At 47.7% G+C, this 24,545-nt stretch overlaps 1 protein-coding gene across 26 annotated transcripts in view; it reads right to left on the bottom strand.

Annotated features, from left to right (window-relative positions):
* Positions 1-24,545, bottom strand: part of BCOR (BCL6 corepressor) — an 86,526-nt gene that overhangs the window by 37,974 nt on the left and 24,007 nt on the right. For 8 of the 26 annotated variants that reach the window (XM_083498365.1, XM_083498352.1, XM_083498347.1 and 5 more), the window contains exons 2-6: positions 7,772-7,902; positions 6,049-6,127; positions 1,681-4,479; positions 991-1,044; positions 375-558 (exon numbers count right to left, since the gene is read on the bottom strand). In XM_083498365.1, coding sequence (XP_083354491.1) covers positions 375-558; positions 991-1,044; positions 1,681-4,479; positions 6,049-6,127; positions 7,772-7,857 — 3,202 coding nt within the window. In that variant the 5' untranslated portion in view covers positions 7,858-7,902. Of the gene's footprint in view, positions 1-374; positions 559-990; positions 1,045-1,680; positions 4,480-6,048; positions 6,128-7,771; positions 7,903-10,904; positions 11,039-14,130; positions 14,381-16,743; positions 17,028-19,708; positions 21,880-24,545 lie in introns of those variants that run through there. The other 18 variants (XM_083498360.1, XM_083498368.1, XM_083498351.1 and 15 more) reach the window with 13 other exon arrangements.

A 24,545-nucleotide genomic window follows, 5' to 3' on the forward strand; every position in this document is an offset into this window, starting at 1 on the left:
TCACCCAGTAGGTATTGCTATGACTGTGCAGCAGCTTTTTGGAGCTGAATGCTTTAACATCTACGTACAGTGGTACCTCAGATTAAGTACTTAATTCGTTCCGGAGGTCCGTTCTTAACCTGAAACTGTTCTTAACCTGAAGCACCACTTTAGCTAATGGGGCCTCCTGCTACTGCTGCACCGCCGCCACAGTGTTCTGTTCTCATCCTGAAGCAAAGTTCTTAACCCGAGGTAATATTTCTGGGTTAGCGGAGCCTGTAACCTGAAGCGTATGTAACCCGAGGTACCACTGTAATGGCATCGCCATGTTTTGCTCTAAATGACTACAGGAGGCACACAGAAATTTCAAAAAGGCATATAAAAACTTTGCTTACATCTGTCATTGTCATTTTGCCCAGCAATGGCATCTTCCAAAGTGACAGACTTAGGTTTCTTTTCATTATTTCCTTTCAAGTTTTCCCAGTCTGCTTGGTTGAATCTGCAGACCTCCGGGTCTTTGGTTGCTACGTGGCCTTCTCTCTCTTTCATCTCCAACTCTGAGAAGCGCATCATTGCACGCTAGAAAGAGAATTGATATGGGGAAGAAAGACACCTCACAATAAGAGCTACTTCATTTACCTTACCTTCTATGAAAAGTATTTCCAAAAGAAAATATCTGCTCAAACCCAAAGTTTTGAGATACACACAATTCTATATAAAGTTTTAAAATGCCATGTGTTCAATATGCAAGGCATGTAGTATCTATGCACAAATGATATACAGTTCTTCCATATATAAAAGTAAATAACATTATATATATATATATTTATTTATTTATATATGTGTATTAAAAAGCATTGTCTTTTGAGAGGTATAACAAAGAAACAAAACATAAACTGTACAATGAATAAAGACGACCATGGCCCACAACTTCCCTTTGTGTACTTGGAAATGAAATTTTAACTCAAAGGTTTATGCAAGATTCTAGTAATAAAAATTTGAAGAACTGACCTCACAGTAAGCAGCAGGTAGACATAAAATACTGTCCTCTTGTAATCCTTCCATCTATGTAATTAAAATGGGCACTCAATGGATCATTTAAATTTTAGATAATTTCATCCATTTTTATAAGCATCAACTAATTCTTTCTTTTTTTAACAACGCAAAACAATTTGGCTTAACTCATTCTTTCACAAATCTAAAAAATAACCTACAATACTTGCCATCATTCAACGTCAAATTCACTACAGCTTCTATTCCTTTAAGCTACATTTCTGCTTGGTAAAGAAGTTGCATTAAACCGGCTAACATATGGCTGCTACTCCTTTTTAATCAAATGTCCTGTATGAAATAATCATCAGAACTTCTGCCTTTCCTTTGGTATTTAATAGTGCTAGCCAAACACAGGCAAGCTATAGCAAACTACCTTTAAAAACAAACATGTCATGCATTCTTCAGCTTCCTTTCACTACTACATGTTATGCTTATGAGATTTAATTATTTGTTACACCAATTAACTACATATAATTCTTATCTATTAACGCTCCAATACCCCTGGCTTCATAGCAGAACCCGATATACACAAGATTACCACTGCTAGTTAAGTTCAAGATAGACTTATAGAGTTGTACATATTTCATTCTCAACTGTGAACTGTGTTTTTTTTAAAAACTGCTTTGGTAGTTAAGCCTCAGAACTCACCTGCAGAGCCCGCTGTTCTCGACTAAGTTGGCTAGAATCTGCATACAGTTCTGTCGTAACACACTTGAATCGATCACCTACGTAACCAGCAGAGTTTGCGATTCTCTTTGCCAGGTTAGATGGCTTAGGTTTCAGGAATTTGCCATCATTAGGTTCCGCGCCCTCAGTTCCCTCTTTGGCGTATGCCTGACTGACTTCCATACTTGACTGCGTGTTTCCCATACAAAGCTGTTTAGCATCATCTGGCATTTTGCAAAAGGACATAGCTAGGCCATCGTTTCCGTGAGCAGCCTCCAAGAACACAGAGGAAGTGGGAACCGTTAACCTCTCCCTATTCTGGCTCAAGGAAAGGTCCTCTTTCCTTAAGTTGAACATTGATGGGTGTGGGCTCTGGGCTTGCTTGAAGTTATAAACTTCATGGAAATTGCTTCTCCCACAGTCTTCTCTCATCACAATGAAGTCTCTGTGGGGGAAGCCTTGTTCTACCTTGTGCTTTGTGGGGTCGCTTGCTTGATTACTGCTTTCAACAGGAAAGCTAGGTTTCGTCAGGTTCGTTTCACCTTTCACATCTTGCTCCTCTCTTGGTTCTGCAAACAGGTGCTTGTCACTTTTGGTAGTATTTTTACCATGACTTGAACTTTGGTGCAATTTCACGTTTCTGTCTGCAGGTACTTCAAAATGTAGTTTTGTGCTGGTTTCCAGCATCTCGGGCAATCGGTTTCTCAAGGCAGGGTCTTCATAACGGAGCCGTTCATGCGATCTAGACCTCCTTTCCGATTTCTCATCTTTCAGCTCCAAAGCTGTATGGGGTAACAGCATTGGGTGTACCATACCCATGCCCAAAGCATCCTGGTAGGTCATGAACTCACCTCGGCTGGCTGGCAGGCTGTATGGAATGGTAGGTTTGGGAGCTAAATGTCCAGGGAAAAGACTCCCATTGGGTAACAGAACAGGGTGAGGATATACAGGTCCTTTCCCATGTAGAGACAAAGGGCCTATAGCTAAGCCTTCTGGAACTGGATATGGGAGATAGCTTCTCGGATAGGGCAATGGTGGAGATCGGAACGCATCATTGGGAGGGAAAAATATGGAAGTTGGTGCAAGGGTGTTCTCATTTGCTTTGAAGATAGGTTCTGGATTATTGCATTTAGCTGCCTTATTACTATGCTTTGAAGATGCTGCTGCTACAGGTTGTCCTATGTGCTGTATGACAGATGCAGTGGTCTCTACGGAGCTAGTCGTCTTAGGGCAATCGACATTGGCATTTGGAGCAGGAGAAGCAGATGCTGGGCGACCCCCGCTTGACACAGACCCTGAAATATTACTGACAACTGCTTCTGTACCCCCCATCCTAGGGCAAGAAGAACTCCGCTGTTGTGGCGTCACCCAGTCCAATGCTTTGTTTTTCAACTGCATGTTTTTACCACCGTTATCTTCATTGGGACCTGGAACAACCCAGGAGGAAGGCGCCGTGCTGATTATTTCAGGTCTATAGACAGGGCAACCGCTTCCAGGAGAAATGGTTTCTTTTGGAAGATCACCTCCAGGTAAAACCAAGCCACTTCCGGCCCTGCTATGAACCAGCACAGTTGGCGCCATTTTCTTAACATGATCAGATTTGGTTGTCTCCATGTCAACAACTTTTGATGACAAATCCAATGGTTTGTCTATAATCTCTTTGGTAACAGTCTGTTGTTTTTCTAACAGTGGAGGGGATCTGCTGTCCTTCCTGTCGTGACCTGTTTTCCTTGCATGCACTGTAGGCTGCTGAGTGATTTCGCCTGGGTCATGTGTTTTAGGAGCTTTCCCCCCGGAGACTCTTGGAGGAAACTCATTGCTTACATTCACGTATGGCTTTGGGAGTGTAACTGAAGAAGGAGACGTCGAAATCCTGGAAAGGTGTTTCTGAAACTCCGAGTAAGCGTCCCCAACCTGCGTCGGAAGGTGAACTCTAGGTGATGGTCTCGGTGAATGAGACAAGAGAACAGTGGGGTCTGTGGGCATATTACTAGCCGCTGGCTTTGCAGATGGGACTCTGGGAGGCTTGCTGTTCTGGATATGTGGATAGGCATGAGAGTCTACAGGAGTTCCGGGTCCAACTCCCATCTTCCAAGACAAGCTCTTTTCTGGACAGTGTCCTAGAGGGGGAATAGCTGGAGCTGCGGTTGCAGCAGAGATCCTCATTGGTGAAGCTAACGATGACGGAATGTGGGGAGCAACGTAATGAGAAGGTGGCAAGTATAAAAAACGTTCACCATTTGTACATACGGGCGAGTAGGTCAGATGCTGTGGCAAGCTGTAATTGGACTGCTGAGGTAGCAAGGCCTTATACATGTTCAACGAATACTTATTTGGTGATTCGAGAAAAGGATAAATAGCACCCTCCATGTAAGGATTTACCCAGGGTAGCCTTAGGTAACTAGCACCATTGACATTGAGAGGACTCGGTTTGTCACTTGAGCTTCTGTCCAAGCCTAAGGTCTCCCCAGTTGGAAGCGAACTTTTTTGTATTCCAGGTGGCGTTTTGTACATAGCACTGAAGCCATTTGGGGGTTTTCCAGCTGCATTTTCAATTGCTTCAGTGGGATTAGACTTGAACTGCATCTCTGGATTTCTTTCAGGAGCAAATCCAAGGCCAGCAATAGCACTTGTAGCATCCCGGGGCTTGTCTGAGCCAAGTCCACATAAACTGGAATAGACAATACTGCTGGGGACTCTAAGCCCTTCCCGCATAAGTCCAGACCGGTCCATGCTCAGAGCTGCAAGGCTGTCAATGCGATGCACTGCCGTGGCATCCACCTTTGTGAAATAAGAGAGAGGTGACTTTGGCATTTAGTCAAGTACTATTCGAGGCTACAGGTACTTTAAAAAAAAAACATTGCAGGAAACAAAAGGAAGCAAATACATTGTTTTCATTGTGAAAAACTAATGTGGGCTGATTAAACCGATAAATGCAGAGGAATAAAGTAAATCAAATTTTAAATTTTTAGCCTGCTTCATTCTTCTGTCTGTGGAGTCTGAGACCTGCCAAGTTTGATTATTATTTTTTCAGTAAGATTAGTTTAATAGGTCTCTAGATCCTTTCATACTTAGCAAAACATCTACTCAACCAACTGTCCCATTAAAAAAAAACTGATTTCCAGAACCATGTGTGTACTCGCTTCCAACTAGGGACATTTCATAAGGTATGCTTATGGGGGGGGGTCCCTCAGATGCAAAGTTATTTATACTCCAAAAATCATTTAAATCAAATAATGACGCTGAGTCTTTTTTTACTTCTGTTCCTCTGCTTATTGATAGCCAAAATAAGTGATATTTAGGCTGCAATCCCATATATACTTACCTGGGAGAAAGTCCCATTGAACTCAATGGGGCTGACTTCCAAGTAGACACATATAGCATTGTACTGTTAATAACTTTCACAGGCCAGCAGAGGAGCTAAACTGCTGCCTTTCCCAGCATCCTCATATGAACAAAGAGAAGCTTGCGGGAAAGGAGAAAGCAAGATCACGTCATGTAGCTGTATTACATGAGACCTCTGCGTATAGGGTGGTGTATAAGTTGGAAGAAGAAGAAGAAGAAGAAGAAGAAGAAGAAGAAGAAGAAGAAGAAGAAACAACAACACTGGTCTCTCCTTTGTTCCAAATGTTTGCTCCTACACAAGATGAGAGAAAGTAGGCTACCCAATTCTAGGAAGCAAAACACACTACAGTGAAAACAGGCAAAGGTGTAGGCTCCACAATCTTTCTAAGCCCCAAGAAAAAACAACAGCCCTGGGCAGTGCTTTTTCCCGGGGGTACTCAGGGGTACGCAGCCCCAACACCTTTTTTTCTAGAATAAAAGCATTGGCCCTGGGGCACTTTCCCTCAAATCTCATTCCTAAGCACTCAGCCAGCCCCAAACTGCAGATTATACTAGTTCTAGTTCTTCCAATTTTATTATACTTATATCCCACCATTCTTTCAAGGAGCCTGTGACATCCTTAGGATCATCTTTAGGTGGTTCCTCTCTAGACACTGAAACTATAGCAAAGGCTCACACACCCCATTCTGTCCACCCAAGGCTACCAGCTGTCAGTCACTGAAATTTTCAGAAGGCTAATTGAAATATGCCAAGCGATGTTATTTAGAGCAATCATGACTTAGTGTGTTCATGATGTGCTATTAAGCATATGACGAAGTAAAAAATGCTTAAGACTCAGATACCAGAAATATATACAAAAGGATGCAACTGTAACCTAATATTTGAATGCCACCTCTGATTATCAGCAACTTTCATTAGTCCCAAATAGTTATTTGAAACGGAAGCCATAGCACAAAAATCCAGTGAAAAACCTTTTGTCATCAAACGGAACTATCAGTTTCTTACCACACTGTGGTTCAGGTGATTTTCTTCCCTTAATTCCAACCTGCTTTTCGAAGCATCTCCATCATTAACTGGGATTTTCCTATTTTCAAGAGATATTTTTAAAAAGTGACTTACAGACACAACGTTAATGATTTGACATTTTGATCTGACTGCAGTGTTTCTATTAAATTACCTTTATCAATACATCAGTGCAGAAGAAAATTAACAGTTTTGCCTTCTAATTGGGCTTTTTCTCTCTCTATAGAGTTCAGGGATGAAAAAATGTTTTTGGACTTTATTTCCAGTTAAGGAGTTTTGCTAAAGCAATACGTGGTGGTAAATACTCTTTATTTAGAAACAAACAACCCTGTATAGTATCATTTATACACACACACACACACACACACACACACACACATAGACAGAGACAGGAAAAACCCACACACTTCTAATATCATACAAATGTCAGCTGTTCAATGCTGAAGAAGGAACCATACATCTGTGTGTTAGCAGCGTAGCAGCTCAGGGACTTGTTATCACAGAAAACACAGATAAAAGAATGCACCTCAGTGCCAACTTTCAAATCCCAGGGACACAATTGCTGACATACAGCAGAAGGGAAGTTCCATCATTACCCAGAAGGATATTTAAAGTGGTGGCACTATCAATTTTTAAAGTAAAAGCAACACCCACATTTTTGCCCTGTTTCCAGCTATTATTGTTACAACCCACACCTACTAGAATAGCCACAGGATACAATTGGATAGAAACAGAACAATAGCATTTTGCTTATGTGCACCTCCTTCCTTTGACATTTGATAACAATATACACAGCCATGGCATTCCCCCTCAGTGTCTCGTAACTCATAATTTTCATGTGCTGTTTTGAAAACTGAGAAAGTTATTAAATGACCCGATGGTGTCCTGATTTTATTTTCTATAGGGCACAACTCTGACCAAAAGTACTTGCAAACACAAGCAGTGTGCTTGCTTCATTTTAATAATTAGAAGTAAAAAATTATAGCGTTGTCCACTATTTTGTAAAGACTCTTTAAAAAACTGTATTTGGTGTGCTTTTACAAGGCCCCAATCCAGAGAAAGTTAGCCTTGCTTTGTCTCATTGCAGCGAATGTGGCTTAGATTAATCATGACTAACTTGCCCCATTCATTTCAATGAAGAATGACGAATGGTTTCTGAACTGGGGCCAAACTCTGACCTTTGTGCTAGTTTGTGGAAAGTTATAGAAATATCTAATTGCTGGGCAAATTATCTTAAGTTGCAGGCCACGTAATGTGGACCAATTAAAATTAAAAACCTGAATCCATGTTGTTCTTGTCTTTTTCACAAATATAAAATAATAAACTTACAGGGACAACCTTAAGCACGCATGCCATGAAATAAGTTTCATTAAAAATCACAGACGTTTGCTTTCCAGTAAATACACTGAAGATTGGGAGAGAATGTATGTAATATATGTGAGGAAGAGGTGACTTTGGGAGCTAATCTTTTATAAGCCCCCTTCTGGTTTCCTGAGCAACACTGATTGTTAAAACAGTACACGAAGGGAGAGTCTGCGCCCATAACATCTCTCTTCTCCAACTCTTGTCTCATAAAAGAGCTCTCCATGAGTTATCTCCATGCAAGCTATTAAAAAAAAGCTATACGCTAAGACAAATTAACGCTGAAACCCCCTTCTCCAGAAACACCGCGTGGTTTAACTTTCCCAAAACTTAAAATATTTACCTCTCTTCGTTAATCCCACACATACGGACTCTCTCATTGCTCATCCAGCTATGAACGTTGCCATACAGGGGAGTTGCAGAAAGCATGACTTCACCTTAAAACAGAGGCTGTTCTTCACACGTGTGTATAATCTAATTGGTGGGAAAGAAAAAAAAGAAGTTGAGAAGATTGACCGGGGAGGAAGGGCAGACATCATAGTGGAATCACCGGTCTCCCTCGAGATAATTAACAAGGAATATAGGCTTGGTACAAGGTCGTGAGCAGCCAGAGTTAAAACACATGTAACAAAAAGTAGGAAGTTGAGGGAATACACTGGTCAGAAACGCTATAAATCGAACGTTGTGAGGGACGGGGGAAGAATGCTACTCCCATTGAGTTTAATTCGAAATAAAAACAATTACACACCCATCAGCAAAGCAGACCTTACTTGTAATGAAGCCAGAGATATTTGCTTGATCCTCAAGCGAATTACATCTCAGGAATTCATGGTGCACACAGACAAGCAAATGAAAACCAACTGGGACATTATAGTGTTTAGTTACCACACTACTGATTAAAATTGCTTAAGGTGGCATACAAAAAAAGTAGGGACTTTTGCAAAAACAAAAACACACACACACAACAATATACCCATAAAACTTAGTAAGGAAACAGGACCAGCAAAAACCCACCCAAAAGAAAATGCTTTTGCATCCTATTGATTTCACATAGAGTCTAGTGCATTGTTGTGGTGAGATTGTCTGAGTGGGAAACCTGGGTTCCAATCCCCACTTGGCCATGAAGCTCACTTGGGCACTCACTTTCTTATCTCACCCTAACCTATCTCACAGGGTTGTTGTTAAATGAGGAGAGAGAGAACCATGCATATACCACCTTGAGCTCCTTGGGGGGAAAGGTAGGAAATAAATGCAATAAATAAATAAATTCACTGGGAGTGTTGTGCATCTGCGTAACTTCTACAGGATGTAAGAGTACTCGACTTTGGCGGCATAATTCTGTCTGTGTGTTTAACCCTTCGTAAACAGCAATATATCATTTACATTGATACAGACACCAGTGGATGTTCTTTTCCACGTGTAGCTCAACCAGTGTGTGTGATCCAGCGGCAATTGCGACACCCCCATCCCTCTGAAATCAATGGTACCTAGGGTCACTAAATGTACTTCCTAAGCCTGATTGTCCCCATTATGTTGAAGTAAGTTTCAATGAAACTTTAAATCCAAATAATGGGGGAGATCCAACCAAAATTAAGCAGGACAAATTCCCACAGGTTTTCATTTATTCACAAAGCAGGGCTCAACATTGGCGGGATCTTACCCAGTGCACAAAAGAACTGGGTTGTGTTTGAAGAGATAACTTTAGCAAGGAGGAAATCCAAATATGAAAACACAGCCTGGGAGTGGGAACAGGGCCAGACTGAAGGCAGAGTGATATCCTAACATTCACTTTTTTAAAAAAGCAAAAAAGCAAGGTGTCAAATGTCAGTTTCCACTTCAAATGAAGTTTCTATCTCTGAAAACAAGCTGAAGTAGAATGCCAGAGACAAACAAGAGCTCCTATTTTGAACAGGGCAACCATTTTCCTAGAAGTTCGTCTCCCAGCCCAGAAAAGGGTTAAGGGGAGAGAGAAAAAACATTAAGTAGGTTGGTGAGATCCCCAGCCCTTGATTTGATTAAGTAACCCAACCCTGGTGGCTTCCACCATTGGAGCTGCTGCTGCTGTTGTTGCGCCGCCGCTGCTTTGAGTGCTTTCAGTAATTCAATGACGCCTGCTCACTCCAGGGAAAGAAATCATTAGCGGGCTCACTGGAGAAGCATTAGCAGTCCGAAAGGATCGGCGCTGCGTGCAACAGGGAAGGCAGGTGAAAGGCAACCGGATTTTCGCGTCCAGCAACAGAAGGGCCTCGCCTGCCTTTCTTCCCTCCCGAACGCGCCATCTCCGCCCGCATTAAATTCTAGTTTGCTGCATGAGTGAAGTGTCAGGACAAGCTGCGTTTTATTAACACGATTATCGCGGCGCGTGATTTATTCCAGTGCCGGATTTTAATTGCTCTTTGGAGGTTCAGTCGTTTCTTTTGACTGAGCTTCAGCCTGCATCCCGCTGTTAAATGCTGGGTTAATAAGTAGGGGGAGCCTTTAATGCACAGGATACCCCTTCAGCTCTTCCTCTCACCAAAAAGGAGGGAGGGGAGGGGAAAGTGCGCGCAGGCACAAAATGCCTCGCCAAGGGGAGGAACGGCGAACGCGGGACGCGCTGCGCTAAATTGCTTTTCTGCAGAGAAGCGAGGCTTCCCTGGCTTTTTCGGTTTTTTAAACGGAGACGTACTAGGGTGCAATCCTTAACGTAGCTACCACCGAGGAAGTCGCCCTGCACAAATCGGGACCCATTTCTAAGCTAAACGCGTTTAGGATCGCGCGGAACGGATGGAGACGTTAACCTGTGTATTCCTAATAAGGGGCCATCCTACACACGGTTAATAACTTGGGGATACAGCACCACTGAAACTAATTCACTATCCAATATAAGTACGTATGCGATTAGGATCGGGCTCTACTGCTGCAGCCCTTCAACCCCTGTGGCTCAACCAAGCCCAGTGGGATTACCCGAGAGTAAACGGTGGAGGAGCCCCGGGGTCTGGTCGGACCTATCCACGCAGAGGCCAGCGGAGAGCGCCACGCACGCACGCACGCCTCGCAGTTTAAAAGCCCCCGTGCTCCAAAACAGACGAATTAACCCTTAAAACCGGAGCGGAGGCAAAACCTGGGTTGCGTTTGCGCACAAATGCTCCACCCACGATCAGAGGACCTCCGTATAAGCGCCAAGGAAAGCCCTGTGTTCTCTCAAGCATTTCATGAGCCCTTCTTGTTCCCCCTCCCAGCTCCTTGAAGAAGCCTTTTGTGCAGATCCCCACGCACGGAACATATTTTACTGAAATGGCACCGTCCCCTCCCTCCCTCCGCAGCAGCTAGCTTGCAAGAGCTGACCCCAATTGCTGTCAAGGAAGAGGAACTGGCCCCTTCTCCTCTCCTTCCTTCTCCTCGCATCCCCCCCACCGCCCCAGTAAAGGCTAGGACGAAATATCGCCCTATCATTCAAAAGTTGTTGTTCCAGGGGAAAGACGGGTTTTGCTGACCAGATTTAGTGTTTTCCAGATGCACGGCTCGTAATGTTTTCGAATGGAGCAGCCGCAGCCTGGAGAGTGATTGAGAGTTTTACATACGGTTAGTAGCCGCCCAGAGCGCTGCCTCATCTGTAAGGAATGGAGGGGACACAAAGTCCAAAGAGATAGGGCTGTCTGCACGGAGGGAGGGGACGCCGCTCCCTCTCCCCTTTCCCCCACCCCTTTTCTGAAAAGCAGGAGACATGCCCGGGAGCCTAATCTTGCTTTTTATAGGCTGGAACTGAGCTAAGGCTCTGGGTTTCCTCGCGGGGAAATGTATCGTTGGTTGCCATCGGCTGTTGCTCCTGAGATCTGCAAAAGTCGACCCCAAGAGCGCGATCTGAGTCGACCCCAGGTACTTGGGGCGCTGTGTGGGGAAGGGGAGCCGATGGCTTCCAAAGGCAGATATGCAAACGAAGCTACGCCCTGAATGCAAAGGTTTCCTAAACTGGGAAGAGAGGAAGGTCAAAGGCAAATTGCCAAATAATCGGCCCAGATTATGATAACTCCCCAAGCGCTACATTGCATATTTAAAAATAAAACAACAAAACAAGGAGAAAAAGAAAACTATGTTGCCTTCTGCTGCAAGACAACCATCTCTCTTTGCTAGTCCACGCCGCGAAACTCGCCCCGGGCAAAGGTGTTTGCACAGAAGGGGCCCAGAGCGAGGCTGGGATTGCTTAAGGTCTGCCGCGGAGCTTTTGCAACAGAAGAAGTTGCCAAATTCCCCTTTGGAGCGTCGCCGCTGCATCCCAGCGACACGAGGCGAAAGGGAGACGGGATCCGCGGGCTGGGAGAGAAAGGCCTTTTCGGAGGCCCGAAGAAGAGTTGCAGCAGCCGGGAGCGCGCAGCGCCTGAGCCGGTTCTGTGCAAAAAGTACAACCGAGCGCGCGCGATCCCTTCCCGGGAGGTGGGCGAGGCGAGATGTTTGCTCGTTTCTGCTCGTTTTCAGGGTCGCGCTTCCCAGCGCATACATACGTTGTTTATAATCACCGCCGCCCTGATGAACTTTTTGTGAACTGTTTAAAAGTGGAGGTCTGTTGAACAAACAGCGGCGCCACTGCCAGCCATAATTTCATTGCAACAAGCAACAGACTTTTAACCCTTCGGGCTCCAGGAGGAGACGTTGCTGGCAAAGCAGCAGCCCTCTCTGCTTTGTGGCTGTGAGCCTGGAAGGTTACATATAAGCAACCACTCCGCTTACGGAGCAATGGATCCACAGCTCAGTTAAACCCGAGCATTTGGATCTACGGTCCAGAGCAGGCTTCACCCGCAAGTCCCAGTGAAATCAAAGAAATGTGCTCAAGGCTGCAGTCCTACCCACTACTCGTTTACCCGGGAGTAATCCCCAGTAACGCATTGGGACTAGAGTAGACATGCACTGGTTTACCCTGTAACTACCCAAACCTTCCTTTACCCTCTTACCTTAAGGTAAATCCCAAGAGGTCCACTAAAACAAGGATGGAGGACGGGAAGCCCACTCTCCTTAGGCCGCACCCCACTGGCCCTGCCCCCACAAACCCTTCGGAGCGCTTTTGTCTGGTTTTAATGTGTCCTTGACAGAAGATAATGCCTCTTCGCTTGCCTTGACGCACTTTATAGAGAAATAGAACACAGAAACCTTTTGACTCTTGCGCGGTTAGAATGTAGGCTACCGTAACATCCATGGAGCCACCGCCGCCACCTTTTGCCTCTGGCCTCGCCCACCGCCGGCCCCGAAAGGCTCCTTCAGGTGGGACCCTCAGGCTGAAAAGGAGTGCCTCCCCCCCGCATCGAAATCAAGACAGACCCAAGTCCCGCTTGTCTTTAGCGAGGCCTAGTCCCCAGAAAGTGCGCGCAGAATCGGGGCTGTTCAGGACTGGGTGTTAGCTCTAGGTATTAATCGCCTGCCTTGACCATGCTAATAAAAGGCGACATATATAATGCATAGTGTAAATAAAAATGCACAAGCGTCTGAGAAAGTCACGCTGAGAGACATTGTCAAAGAAGTGGGGTTTGGGCATAACGAGGGCGGGTAGGCCGTGGCTGTTAAAGTTTGTTCGTGTTTATTGCGATTATTTCCCACCCCACCCCCAAAAAAATCAGTACATTGAATTAGTGTGTATGCTTTAGCTGAGATTCCGGCTACACTAGAGAGTTGGAGTTGGACTAAAGACCGCAGTTTTATCTAATTCGTCCTGAAAATTAAATAAACCACCTCCCTGGCTGTTTCTCCGCCTCCGTGGAGCGATTCAGGGCTTGGCACTTTGCTTTTCCGAGTCCCCGCAAGTCTCCTTCTACCTTCGGGAATCTCCCCGTTATGTAACACTCTTTTGCTTTATTCATAGAAGGGGGGGGGACGTAAGGAAGGAGACAACAGAAAATAACAGAACTTCACATATCTCACGATTCCCCCCCCCGCAAAAAAAACTTGATTAAAAAGCTCTCTCCTCGGTGCCTCCCCCTCCCGCATGCTACTTTGGAGAGCACCCCCCCCCTCCACCTCGTTTATATGCTGCTAGCTGGGCGCCAGCACCTCGGCCAGAGTTGCTAGAAGCTGCCATAGCTGCAGCTTCCGACCGTACCAGCCCGCGACGGAAAGCAAAACCTCCTCCCCGGGGTGGGGATCGCGCCGCGCCTCCTGCCGAGCGAGGCGAGCTCGCTGGCTGCGCGAGAATGTGACCTAAGGCAGCAGCAGCAGCAGCAGGCAGGCTCCGAGCGCCAAAGAGGCCACGCGGAATTTCCTCCCCGGAGGTGTCCGGCTGACAAATCCGTCAAGCTCGCCTGGGAGGAAAAGGGGGGAGCTGCACGGCGGGGGTTTCGCTGCAAAACCTGCTCGGTGTCCGCAGCCGAGAGGAGCCTCCTCTCTCTTCCTCCCCCCCCCCCAAGCTGCTGCGCTCATGTTACAGAGCAGACTCGAAAGGAAAAGAAAAAAGCGGCCCCGGCGCTCGGCGTGTCTGGCTGAACACCCAGTTCTCCGGGCACCACTGGCAGCCGCCGCAACTCCACATCATTGGGTGGGAGGCAAATGCATTCACGCAGCGCCCTCCTTGGCTGTTGGATCCTCCTCTGCCCTCCCCGTTCTCGTTCTCTCTCTCTTTTCAAAAAGGGAACCGCTTGCATCGCCCTCGCAACGGCAACAGACTCTTGGCAGCCACTGGAGGCGGGCGCAGGAGCAAACTTTTGCTCGCACGCTCCTGCCTTCGCAAACTCAACAAACCTGGTGCCCGCGGCCAGGGGAAGCAGCCGCAGCGCTTTGCGCTTCGCCTCCCCGGGAAGGAGGGTCCGGAGAAACCATGCCGAGAGCGTTGATGGCCTCTCTTTCCCGCCCTCTTTCCCGCCATTCAAGGTGGCGAAGTAGCCTTTCTTGCCAACCAGGGCACGAAAAAGGGTGCAAGGAGGAAAAATAACCAAGAGAGTAAGCCCCAGCCGGACTCCAGCGAGCCAGGAAGGAGAGCGAATGCCGCGAGCGCACACGAGTTCCCTGTTGGCGCCTTTCCTCTTTCCACCTCCTGCTCCTTTTGGCAGCCGGCCACTTTCCACTGCATAAACCACAGGCCCGCCGTCAGCTGCACGGCAGGCGGGTCGGAGCCGTAGAGCAAGCGGACGTGGATGGCGAATGTCAGGGGGGAATGGCGCTAACCCAGCGGGGCTTTCGCGTTAATCAGAGAAGGCCCTCCTCTGTAATCAAAACAAGACCATACATAGTTTGCCCATCTCTAGCTCCCTGCCCGTTTCAGGTCTCCCCTAAACAAGCTGCAGAGCATCTGATGGGGAGGCAGCCTTTTCTCCTATATTTCAATAACGACACGACGTACACTTAGCCTATTCATGAGCCTGCACATGTACTCAAAGCCTGAACTCGGGGGCAACTACACGCTTTCTGGCTCTACATTACTGGAAATGTATTTATTGCATTTATATATCTCTTCCAAGGAGGTCAAGGTGGCAAACGTTCCCCAATTTTAGCCGCACATCAATCGCGCGAGGTAAGATCAAAGGAAAGGGCAGAGCGTGTCAAGGTCACTCAGGGAGCATCTTGGTCTGCACCAAGCACTACACTGTCCTGGCTTCCCTTTAAGTCAAACCACCTTTTCTTCCATTTACAATTTCGAATCGGCCAAGCCCTTCCTATCTTATGTCTGAACCAAGCCCCGCTGTGTTAAACGGGCCTCGCCCTACGGTATTACAACTGTAACCTTAAGATATTAGTGCAGTTTACTATTTTAAACAAGGCTGCACACTTGTGTGCACACTTGCCTCGGAGTAAGCCCCCTTGAACACAGAAGAATTTATGAATAAGCATGCACGGGGTCGTGCAAAATACGGTGGCATAAATTTGAACACGCCGTTGCGCAGAGGTGGCGGGAAGCTACGTTGTACGAGAGAGCTTGAAGCACGATTGTTAAGCAAAGTAGGAAAGAGCAAACTAAGTATCCACGGCTGGGAGGAAGGCGGCTGACCTTTAGCCGGGACGTGTGGCATTTTGTCTGGCCACAAAGCTAAGCACAATGTGCCTGCGACGTCTCCAACCCGATTTTCTCATGTGCGTAACGGAGGCGCGCAGAACGATGCCCAAGTTTGCCGAAGCAGCGCGCGGAAAAAGAGAAGAACCAGTCGGGTGGCTATTTCAGGGGCTTTTAAACTTCCTCTTTCTTATGTCTGCGCACGTTCCTCGGGAGGCTTCCTGCGCCGTCACGTGCGCCTTCGCGATCCGGACTTTCTTCTCATGTAAACAAAGCGCTGTGTAGGCATTACGGGGCGGCCGCGATCGATTGGGCACAGGCAACGGCATCCGGAATGGGGGATTCAGGACTCGAGACTCGGATAAAACCAAAACGGGACGGGAAGGAGAGAGAGAGAACGATCTTTCCCCATCTCCTGTTTTCCCTTGGCTTTTGTAAGGAACAGGAGCTCCAAGCCTCGGGGAAAGGAGCCGTGTGCATTGCAAAAGTGAGGGGTGAGATGTCGAGAGCAGGAGGAAGAGGGGAAGCGAGGACTCCACAAGCCCAGCCAACTGCTGTGTAGCCGCAGGAAAGGAAAGGACTTTCCTGCCGTTTGCCAGGGAGACCCTGCTTCGAAGGGAGAGAGTGGCTTCAGACAGCCTTTGCCTTCGTTTTCCTGGAAGATCGGGGTTCAAAGGGGGCGGTGCACGGACCGGCAGCGCATCCAAAAACCTCTGGCAGCAGCCGGTCGTTTCCTCCACCGCCGTGCGCAAGGCTTCGGACCGCAGCAGCCTCCTTTGCACATCAACCGCGAAGCAAAGCGCAGTGACTTCGACTCTTTACCGCCATTTGCCAGGAAAACTTGTGAATAAGTGATGTTTGGGGACGGGGAGGGGCGGGGAGAGGAGGACGGCGGAAGGCCGTCAATAAGGGAAAGGTAAAATGGCTGGCGAGCCTTCAAATAACCCTGCCCGCCGTCTCTGTCTCCCTCTCTCACTCTCTCTCTCTCTCTCTCACACACACACACGTCGTCTCTTGCCAACGTTTTCTGCGCGGTGGAGAAATAGCGCCCCCGCTTCTCCTAGTACGAGACCCGGGGGAAGCTGTGGGGCCCGTTTGTTCCACCCAAATGAACTCGGAGGTGGGGGAGGTGGAGCGGCCACGGGGGGGGGGATATTGGGGTGTCGTCGTGCGCCTTAATAATCTGGTCCCTCGTGAAATAGCCCAGGCACACGGGACGTTGCAGGAAGCAGAAACGAAGGCAACAAAACAGAATGAAGGCGAGAGAAGTATTTCTCTCGCGACCTCGCGTCTCTCCCCCGCCGTTTGATCCGAGAAAGTCCCCGAATTGACTTGTGCCATTAAGGCCCAGTTCCGGCACTACGTACACGGCGAAAAGCACCTTCGCCTCGGGCGCCGATGTGGGGGTCTCACCCCGTCCCGTGGGGTCCCCTCCTCCCCCCTTCGGAGAGGATTATAGGCTCGGCAGCACCGAGGCGAAGGGCGCTCGCCTGGCCTGTACGGAGCGCAGGCACCTCCTCGCGCTGCCGCCTCCTGCAACTCTCCTTCGCTCTTTCAGCCAGACCGAATGAGTCATCCCAGCCCGTTTCGTCTTTGAGATCCCCGACCGGCCGCGCCATTTTAGGCGCGCGCACAGACACGGGCTCGGTTTCCGCTGCTGCTGCTGCTGCTGCTTGGAGAGACAACAAGCAGGCGGTGACAGAGGCGGAGGAGGGGCGGCGGCGGCGGCAGCAGCAACGGGCCACAGGAAAGGAGAAGGGCCTCCGTGGAGCCTACCCGCTTGGCACTCAATGGGTCTTTCAGGTACCGAAGCGGACGCCGCCTCCCTGGGTACCAGCCAAGCGAGAGCGGGGGAAAACGCAGGCAAGGCCCCGTCGGCGCCTGCGGCCCATTAACCCCTCGCACGCCCCCAGCCCGGACAGCAGGCAAGCTGGCTGGCTTGCAAAGACAGAAGGAAGAGGTTCCTCCCAGCCCAGTTTTGGTCTCACAAGGGTGTGCTAAGAATCCAGGTTAGGGAGGGAGTAAGCTGAAAGGGATGCGGGTGGTGCTGTGGGTTAAACCACAGAGCCTAGGGCTTGTCAATCAGAAGGTTGGCGGTTCGAATCCCCGTGAGGGGGTGAGCTCCTGTTGCTCGGTCCCTGCTCCTGCCAACCTAGCAGTTAGAAAGCACGTCAAAGTGCAAGTAGATAAATAGGTACTGCTCCGGCGGGAAGGTAAACACTGTTTCCGTGCGCTGCTCTGGTTCACCAGAAGCGGCTTAGTCATGCTGGCCACATGACCCGAAAGCTGTACGCCAGCTCCCTTGGCCAGTAAAGCGAGATGAGCGCCACAACCCCAGAGTCGGTCACGACTGGACCTAATGGTCAGGGGTCCCCTTTACCTTTACGCTGAAGGAAATTATTTTTTTAAAAAAACGAAATCGTATTTGTTAATAGGAAAGTTTAAGAAGGAAAACCAACACAAGTATCCAGCTATGTGCGTGACTAGTACACATAAACAAACCAGCCCAGACCCAAGGTCGGTTGCTGTGAAGACCAGGATGAAATGGTAAACCCGCTTGGTCCACACCCTCTTGCTTTTTAAGCCCCACGGTCTACAGCAGCGCGCGTGCACGGGGGAGGCGCACACCCACAGCCGAGTTTCTCTCCCCCCCCCCTTCGTGATGAATGCGCTCCCCGCCCTCTCTCTTTCCCCTTGCCTGCCCCGCTTGGGCCGGCGCTGCCCTTTGTGGCTTTTTCGGCCCGGCGGCCGCGCTGCGAGAGCCCAAAGGAGGTCGGCGTCGGCCCCCGTATTCACCGGGGAAACGAGCAGATATTGATCACGGGCGAGTTGATTTTGCTTAATTGTGGCTGACAGTGCCTGTGGTTTCCTCATTTACGGAGCAACAGCATCGAGGGTCTGATTGATTGGGAGCGCAGCGCCTCCCACTCCCCGCTCTCCCTCCCGGCAGACACACACACAGGGGGGGGGGGCGGAGCGAGCAGCCACCTCCGAGAGGAGCCTGTGTGAAGGCGAGTCCCTCGGGAGGGGAAGGAGCAGCTTCTCATTATTCAGCAAATGGCCGGCGCGCCGGCAGCTAGAGATGCAGCTTGGTTGGTTCGCTGTCGAGCGCTCGGGCGAGCTTAAGTAGCCTTAAATCCTCCCGCTCCCCCCGCAGGACCGTCTGCCTGCTTTTGCCTGCGTCGTCGGCCCCTTCGCCTCCACCACCGCCGCCGCCGCCGCCTCCTCCTCCTCCTCTTCGCCCGCCAGCAGATTGGTCCGCGAGTTAAGCGCTCGCGAATGGAGAGCTTTTAACAGGGCGGGGGGTTGCAATCCTCGTCGCCTAAGCGCTCGCTCAGTCGAAGTCCCCACGCCGAGGTGGCGAGCTCGTCCCCCGCAAACTTAACTCAGGAGCAACCTCGCTCTCCTTTCAATGAAATGACGCCATAGCAAAGCAGCTTAAGGCGCAATCCAGCGCTCACAAGCCCCGGTTGAAATTAATTGCTAAAGAACAGCAGCCGTTCCCTGCGCAGCTTTGTCAGCCGGGCTTGCGCAGGAGACCTTCCCGTTGGCTTGCGCCCTTAGCCATCTTCCTGCGGAGAAGCAGCGAAAATCCAAACCACCAGCACCATCACACTTCGTCTGTACAACTCCTACCAGTAAGGAGTTTTGGTGCCAGCGCTTTCTGGAAAATGTGCATTAAACGTGCCTTTTAAAATAAAGATGAGCGCAGCAGACTTAAATGTCAGAAAAGGAGCTGTGTGGCAACCATCTGCAAGCCGCTTGATCGAGGATGGCTTCACAATTGCCCTGCGACCCTTTTTATATCTACTCAGAAGTAAACCTCGTTGAGCTGAATGGGGCTTACTCACAGGTGAGCGCGCATAGGATTGCCGCCTTAAATGTGAAATCTGGGTCGAGTCCCTAAACCTGCCTATCAGTTGCAGGAGGGTTTCTTCCACGAATCATGTTCTCCAGTCCAGATTTCCCTACATTAGCATTTCTAGCTAACTGTCCCATCCCCAGTGCTTTCCGCTCCTTTAACTTTTTTTAGCCCCCCGCCCCAAGTGCATTCCTGCACCCCCGGGGTGGGTTTCATCGTAAAGCAAATGAGCACAGGATTGCCAGCGGTCACCTAGGCTCACCTAGAGGAAGACACAGAATACACAGCGACACCTGCTTCCAGGTAAACATACATAGGCTGGAGCCGAAAGACAATTTATGCGAAGACGACCAGGGCTTGGGCATCACTCATAGGAACAAAGGCTTATCATGAACCAGACCATGGGCCTATCTTGCTCATATTGTCTGCACTGACCGGCAGCAGCTCTCCAGGGTTTCAGGAAGGCCTACCTGGAGACGCCAGGGATTGAAGCAGGGACTTTCTGAATGCAAGGCAGATGCTCTACCACTCAGCCAGGGACTCCCCAAGTCCAAACAGGGCCCCTGGTGGGGATAGGAAGCGCTCCTCAATTCTAACTGTACATCGCCTAGCACCCTAAGGAAAAACCCTCCAGTCTCCCAGAGGCATCTTCAGCAGAATCTATTCCGCCTTTACTAAAAGCATCGTACGTGTCCTCAAGCAGCAAGCAGCGATCTAGACGAATCCTCCGGTTTTAATATCCCAGCAATGCGCAGGGCAAGAACCGGCCGAGGGAGCACAAAGTTTCACGGCGCAGCTGGGATTCCTCCTTTGGCTGCGAAGCTGCGCGCCCCCTCGGCCTTCCTCGGAAGACTTAAGGACCCCGGCGCAGCCTGCCTTGCCATCTTGAAGTCGTCGGCTCCGAAACGGGAGGGAGGCGAGGGGGGCTGAGCGCGGAAGCAACTGCGCTGCAGATGGGCGGCTATGAATTTTTGCTGCTGCTTCGAGCCTTAATTACTGGCTCTTGATCCGTGGGACTACGACACGACACCGCCAAGGTTAAAATGCCCGGAACAGCTCTGAGCAGATGTGAGCGAGTTGGCAGACGCGCAAATGAGGTCTGCCTCCAAGCACGATAACAAGTGACTAATACATTGCATATCGCTGAAAGAAAATTATTTTCCTCTCATTTGCATTAGCTCTCTCTCTCCCCCCCCCCCTTTAAGACCAAAATAAAAAGCCAACAACAGCACCACCACTCGCGCGCCCCGCTCAGAGGCAGCAGCCTAATCCGGGGGGGGGGGGCGGGAGAGAAAGAGGCTGGGTGACTTTTAGAAATTTGTGGAAGCAGGAAAAGATTTGCCAGTGTTTTGGCAAGGCAGCCGTGTTTATCTTTCCGCCTTTGCTCCAAGGCAAAAGTAGTTTCGCAAGCAACATTCCTGCAGAAAATGGCAGACGTCACGTTAGAGCTCGATTTATTGCTCTGGCGCTTAATGAATGACTGCTGGGGGTATCTTCCACCCAGAGTGCCTCGTGCACAGAAACTGGAGAGTGACAGATATGCCGCATGAGAGTGACGAGGAATGAAATTCGATGTACAGTTGCCAGTTGCCCTGAAACAAGCCGGCTTTGCCCAAAACAGAAATTCTATTCACAAACCAGAAGTGCTCGGATTGAAGACGATCGGCGCCACAATCCAAAACAAAATAGAATTATCCTTATTCCCAGGTTTTATATGACTTGCCTCTCTGCTGCATGCATGTTAATTCCGAAGCAAGTCTCACAGTGCTGAATGGAGCTCATTCGCTTCCAAGCAAGGGTTAGAACTGTATCACTAATGGCTTTCCGTTGAAATCAAAATGACATATTTCTAAGCTGTTAAGGGGGGGGGCATTTCAGATAGGTTGACCCCTCACTTTAGCGAGACTAATCATCTCGGTCCTAAACCAGTTTATTAAACAGATCCCATTGAAATCAATTGATGTGAATCGTACTGGGATCACAGGTTCCTCAAAAAGCATTGAAAGATTTAACTGCCAAGTGTAAATCTACTTTCCCGTATACTCGCAATCAATTTGAAAACACTAGGACATTTCCACACAATATTTTACAAGTTTTCTTTTCTTTTTTCTTTTTCCCACATCTTTAATTCAAATATAAGACCTAAACAGGCTACAATGCCTGTTCATTTTAAACATGGATCTTTTTCTCTCTTTGTCACACTTTAAGTGTTTTTGCAGCCATAGTGTATCAGTAGTGCAAGAGAATACTCAGAATTATATTTCATGTTGTGTGCATGCGCCCTTATAGGTCTTTCCCAGATGCACTCAAATGGCACAAGTGAGATGGAAAAAACATATTGAAAGCTGCTTCAGCTTCGCTTTATGATGTGTGGGAATTCAGACACACTTTTGTACTTCCAGATTAATGTGTGAAACAGGAAATTGCACGAGTGAGATGCACAGGAAACGTATGGTTGGGGGGGGGGGTTCATGCATTCCATGCAAGGAGAAATTGGGTGTATTCTTCACATATTACACCAAAGTATTAAAAGCCCACTTTGCCATCATGTCTCTAGCCATTCTGGGTCATTAGCAATAAGGCCCTGATGCACTTTCCAAGGTGGGAAAGCTGTATAAGCTACTAATTGGCTATATTGATATAGTTGATATACAAAGAAGTGCTCGTTCCATTACCTACATAAGGAAGCGTCAAATTTCTGTAGCAGAATGATTCCCACCTAATCTGAAAAGTTTATGAAGAGGAGTGAAGCTACCTCACTCTGCTAGGGGGACAGGAAGGCTGTGGCAAAGCAGAGTGTTTCTTGCGCATGTGTGATCAAAGAGCCACTCTTGATAACAGGTTTCACTCCCGCTGAGCCAAAGCAAAGTCTAGGAACCATGTCAATGTGATGCAAGTAAAGCAATAGTCCAGGCCACAGTCCCTAACTACATTTACCTGTAAGTAAGCCCCATTAAATTCAATAGGATTTACTGCAGAGTAGACAAGGTTAGAATTGCACATTGCTCAATTTCATAGAACTGTAGAGTTGGAAGGGACCACGAGGATCATCTAGTCCAACCCCCTGCAAGACAGGAATCCTTTGGCCAACCTGGGACTTGAACCCACAACCCTGAAATTAAGATTCTCATGCTATACAACTGAGCTATCCCTCAGGATTTTGTTCTGTTTACTGTTATGCAAATGTTGGTCACATTGAAATAAGCATTGTGTAACCACCATTTTTGAGGTCAGTATGCCTCAGTATATCAGTTTCTGCTATTAAACGTATAGCCTGCTTTCATGCTTCCCATAGATATCTGGTGGACCAGTCTGAGAAAAGGATGCTGTGCCACATGGGCCTGATTCAGCACTCATTTTCTTATTAAACCTGACTCTCAGTCAAGAGAATCAGGAGCAGGATCACACAAACAGGATGTTGTTGCCCCTAACAAAATTGGTGTACCTCAGTCATTGACATTATTGTTTATGTAAAAGCAGGGAGAAAACCTGCAAACAAAGCATCATGAGATAGATTCCTTTTGCTGCAAAAGTAGTTTTGCTCCACGTTTTAACACTTAGACATTGTGAGAATAGCAGCCTAGTTTTCTCAGAATAGATTCAGTTTATTTCGGAACTTGATCGTACAATATTTAAAAACAATGGAAGGTTAACAGATTTGTTCAATAAATACAATGGAAATTTCCTCACATTACAAACTAATCTAACTCTGTTTTGAATTACCATGCAAACCAGAACACACAAAACACACTGTGTGTAGCCCTGATCTTCTATTTCTCTCACTCACACACACATACATGCACGCCAAACCTTATCTTTCTTCTCCTAGGAAAGCCAGGCAGTTTTGACTCAGTCCTCAGTAAAAAGCAGTTTTCTCCCACTATGTGCAAAAGGTATACCTATCTTGAACTCCTCTATCACTTTTTAAATACAAATTTGATTATTTCAGAGTGATTAGAACGCAGTATATTCATGGATTTCACTTGTAAGCTTAGGATCACAGCCCTAGACCTCACCCATCTTGGACGAGCTTTCCTTGGTATTTTTTATGTTCTGGTTTCAAACAAAGCCATACTCATTTAGCAAGGGGTGTGACTGCATACTGGAGCTGGTCTTGTGCGAGGTGAAATACTCTTTAATCCTGAAAGAATGTGAAAATTTACTTCCCACTTGCCTCCCACAATTTAATTCTCCCCTTAATAAACCCATTTGGAAAGATCAAATGTGAGATCTGCCTAAAATTGTGCCGTTTATACTTGGTTTTAGTCCCGAATTATGAAAAGGGTTTCATTTGAACCAGGAATTTCCCTTTCAGCGCCTGCATATATAAATTGCATTGACATTGCTAATTGTGCCTGACATTGCAAATTGTGCCTTGGTATCTGCTGCTAAAGGAGAAGGTCCCAGACATGCCATCTCTTATTCCAGAAGGAGATACTGGAATAGGTTGGTTCCTACCCAGGGTGGGACAAAAACAGCTTCAGTGCTTAAATTCAGATAGGACTCTCCAGGGCAGAAACCTAGTTGCATTGACATCTGGAGACAGAATCTGGCGAGAGTCATTTTTCTTTGCACCTGCAAGCTGGCTAGGGACTACAGTTAGCATACACAGAGTGCACCTGGAATGAAAAGTGAGACTTTTGGATCAGAGAGTTTGGCTACTACAATTCCTGAGCATTGGCAGACTATGCACTGGAGGCATGTGAAAGCTGAAAGCATTGGGGTATTAGTACACAAGTCACTACCTACAGTTCTGCCTTCAAACCATTTCCTCTAGAATTTTAAAGAACATTTCTATCCTGCTTTTCCATTATAGAGTGTCCAAGGCACTATATAACTTAAGATCCACAGAATGTTAACACCTGGATTTCTTCCTAATGAACCAATATGGTTATCTATCATGCATGTATAAATGAACATACTCTAAAATCTATGGCTTGAGTATTGCAGCAAAAATATCAAGAAATCGGTGATCATCCAGTCCTGCTAATATGTCCCTCTCTGAATTCAGTTTGAGACACCTAGACTACAATAGTCACAATTTGTGAGTTAGAAGGTGGAGCACAACTATTTCCACAACAGAATGAATCCTGCCTAAGTGCCAAACATGCCATGCTCACTGGCAGGAGGACAAGCAGAGCCTCCCCCAGAGATCTTAAGGCACAAGTTGGCAGGTGTTAGTGAAGGTGCTTTGGCAAATACTTGTAATAAATCATACAAGTTTAACAAAAGCACTTAATACTGAACTATTTAGACTGTCTTGAACAACTTTCCAGTATCCTTGAAGGACAGGGGCCTTCTCTGTGG

Source organism: Podarcis liolepis, assembly GCF_965112155.1.
Source record: "Podarcis liolepis genome assembly, chromosome: 4".
Classification (NCBI taxonomy): Eukaryota; Metazoa; Chordata; class Lepidosauria; order Squamata; family Lacertidae; genus Podarcis; species Podarcis liolepis.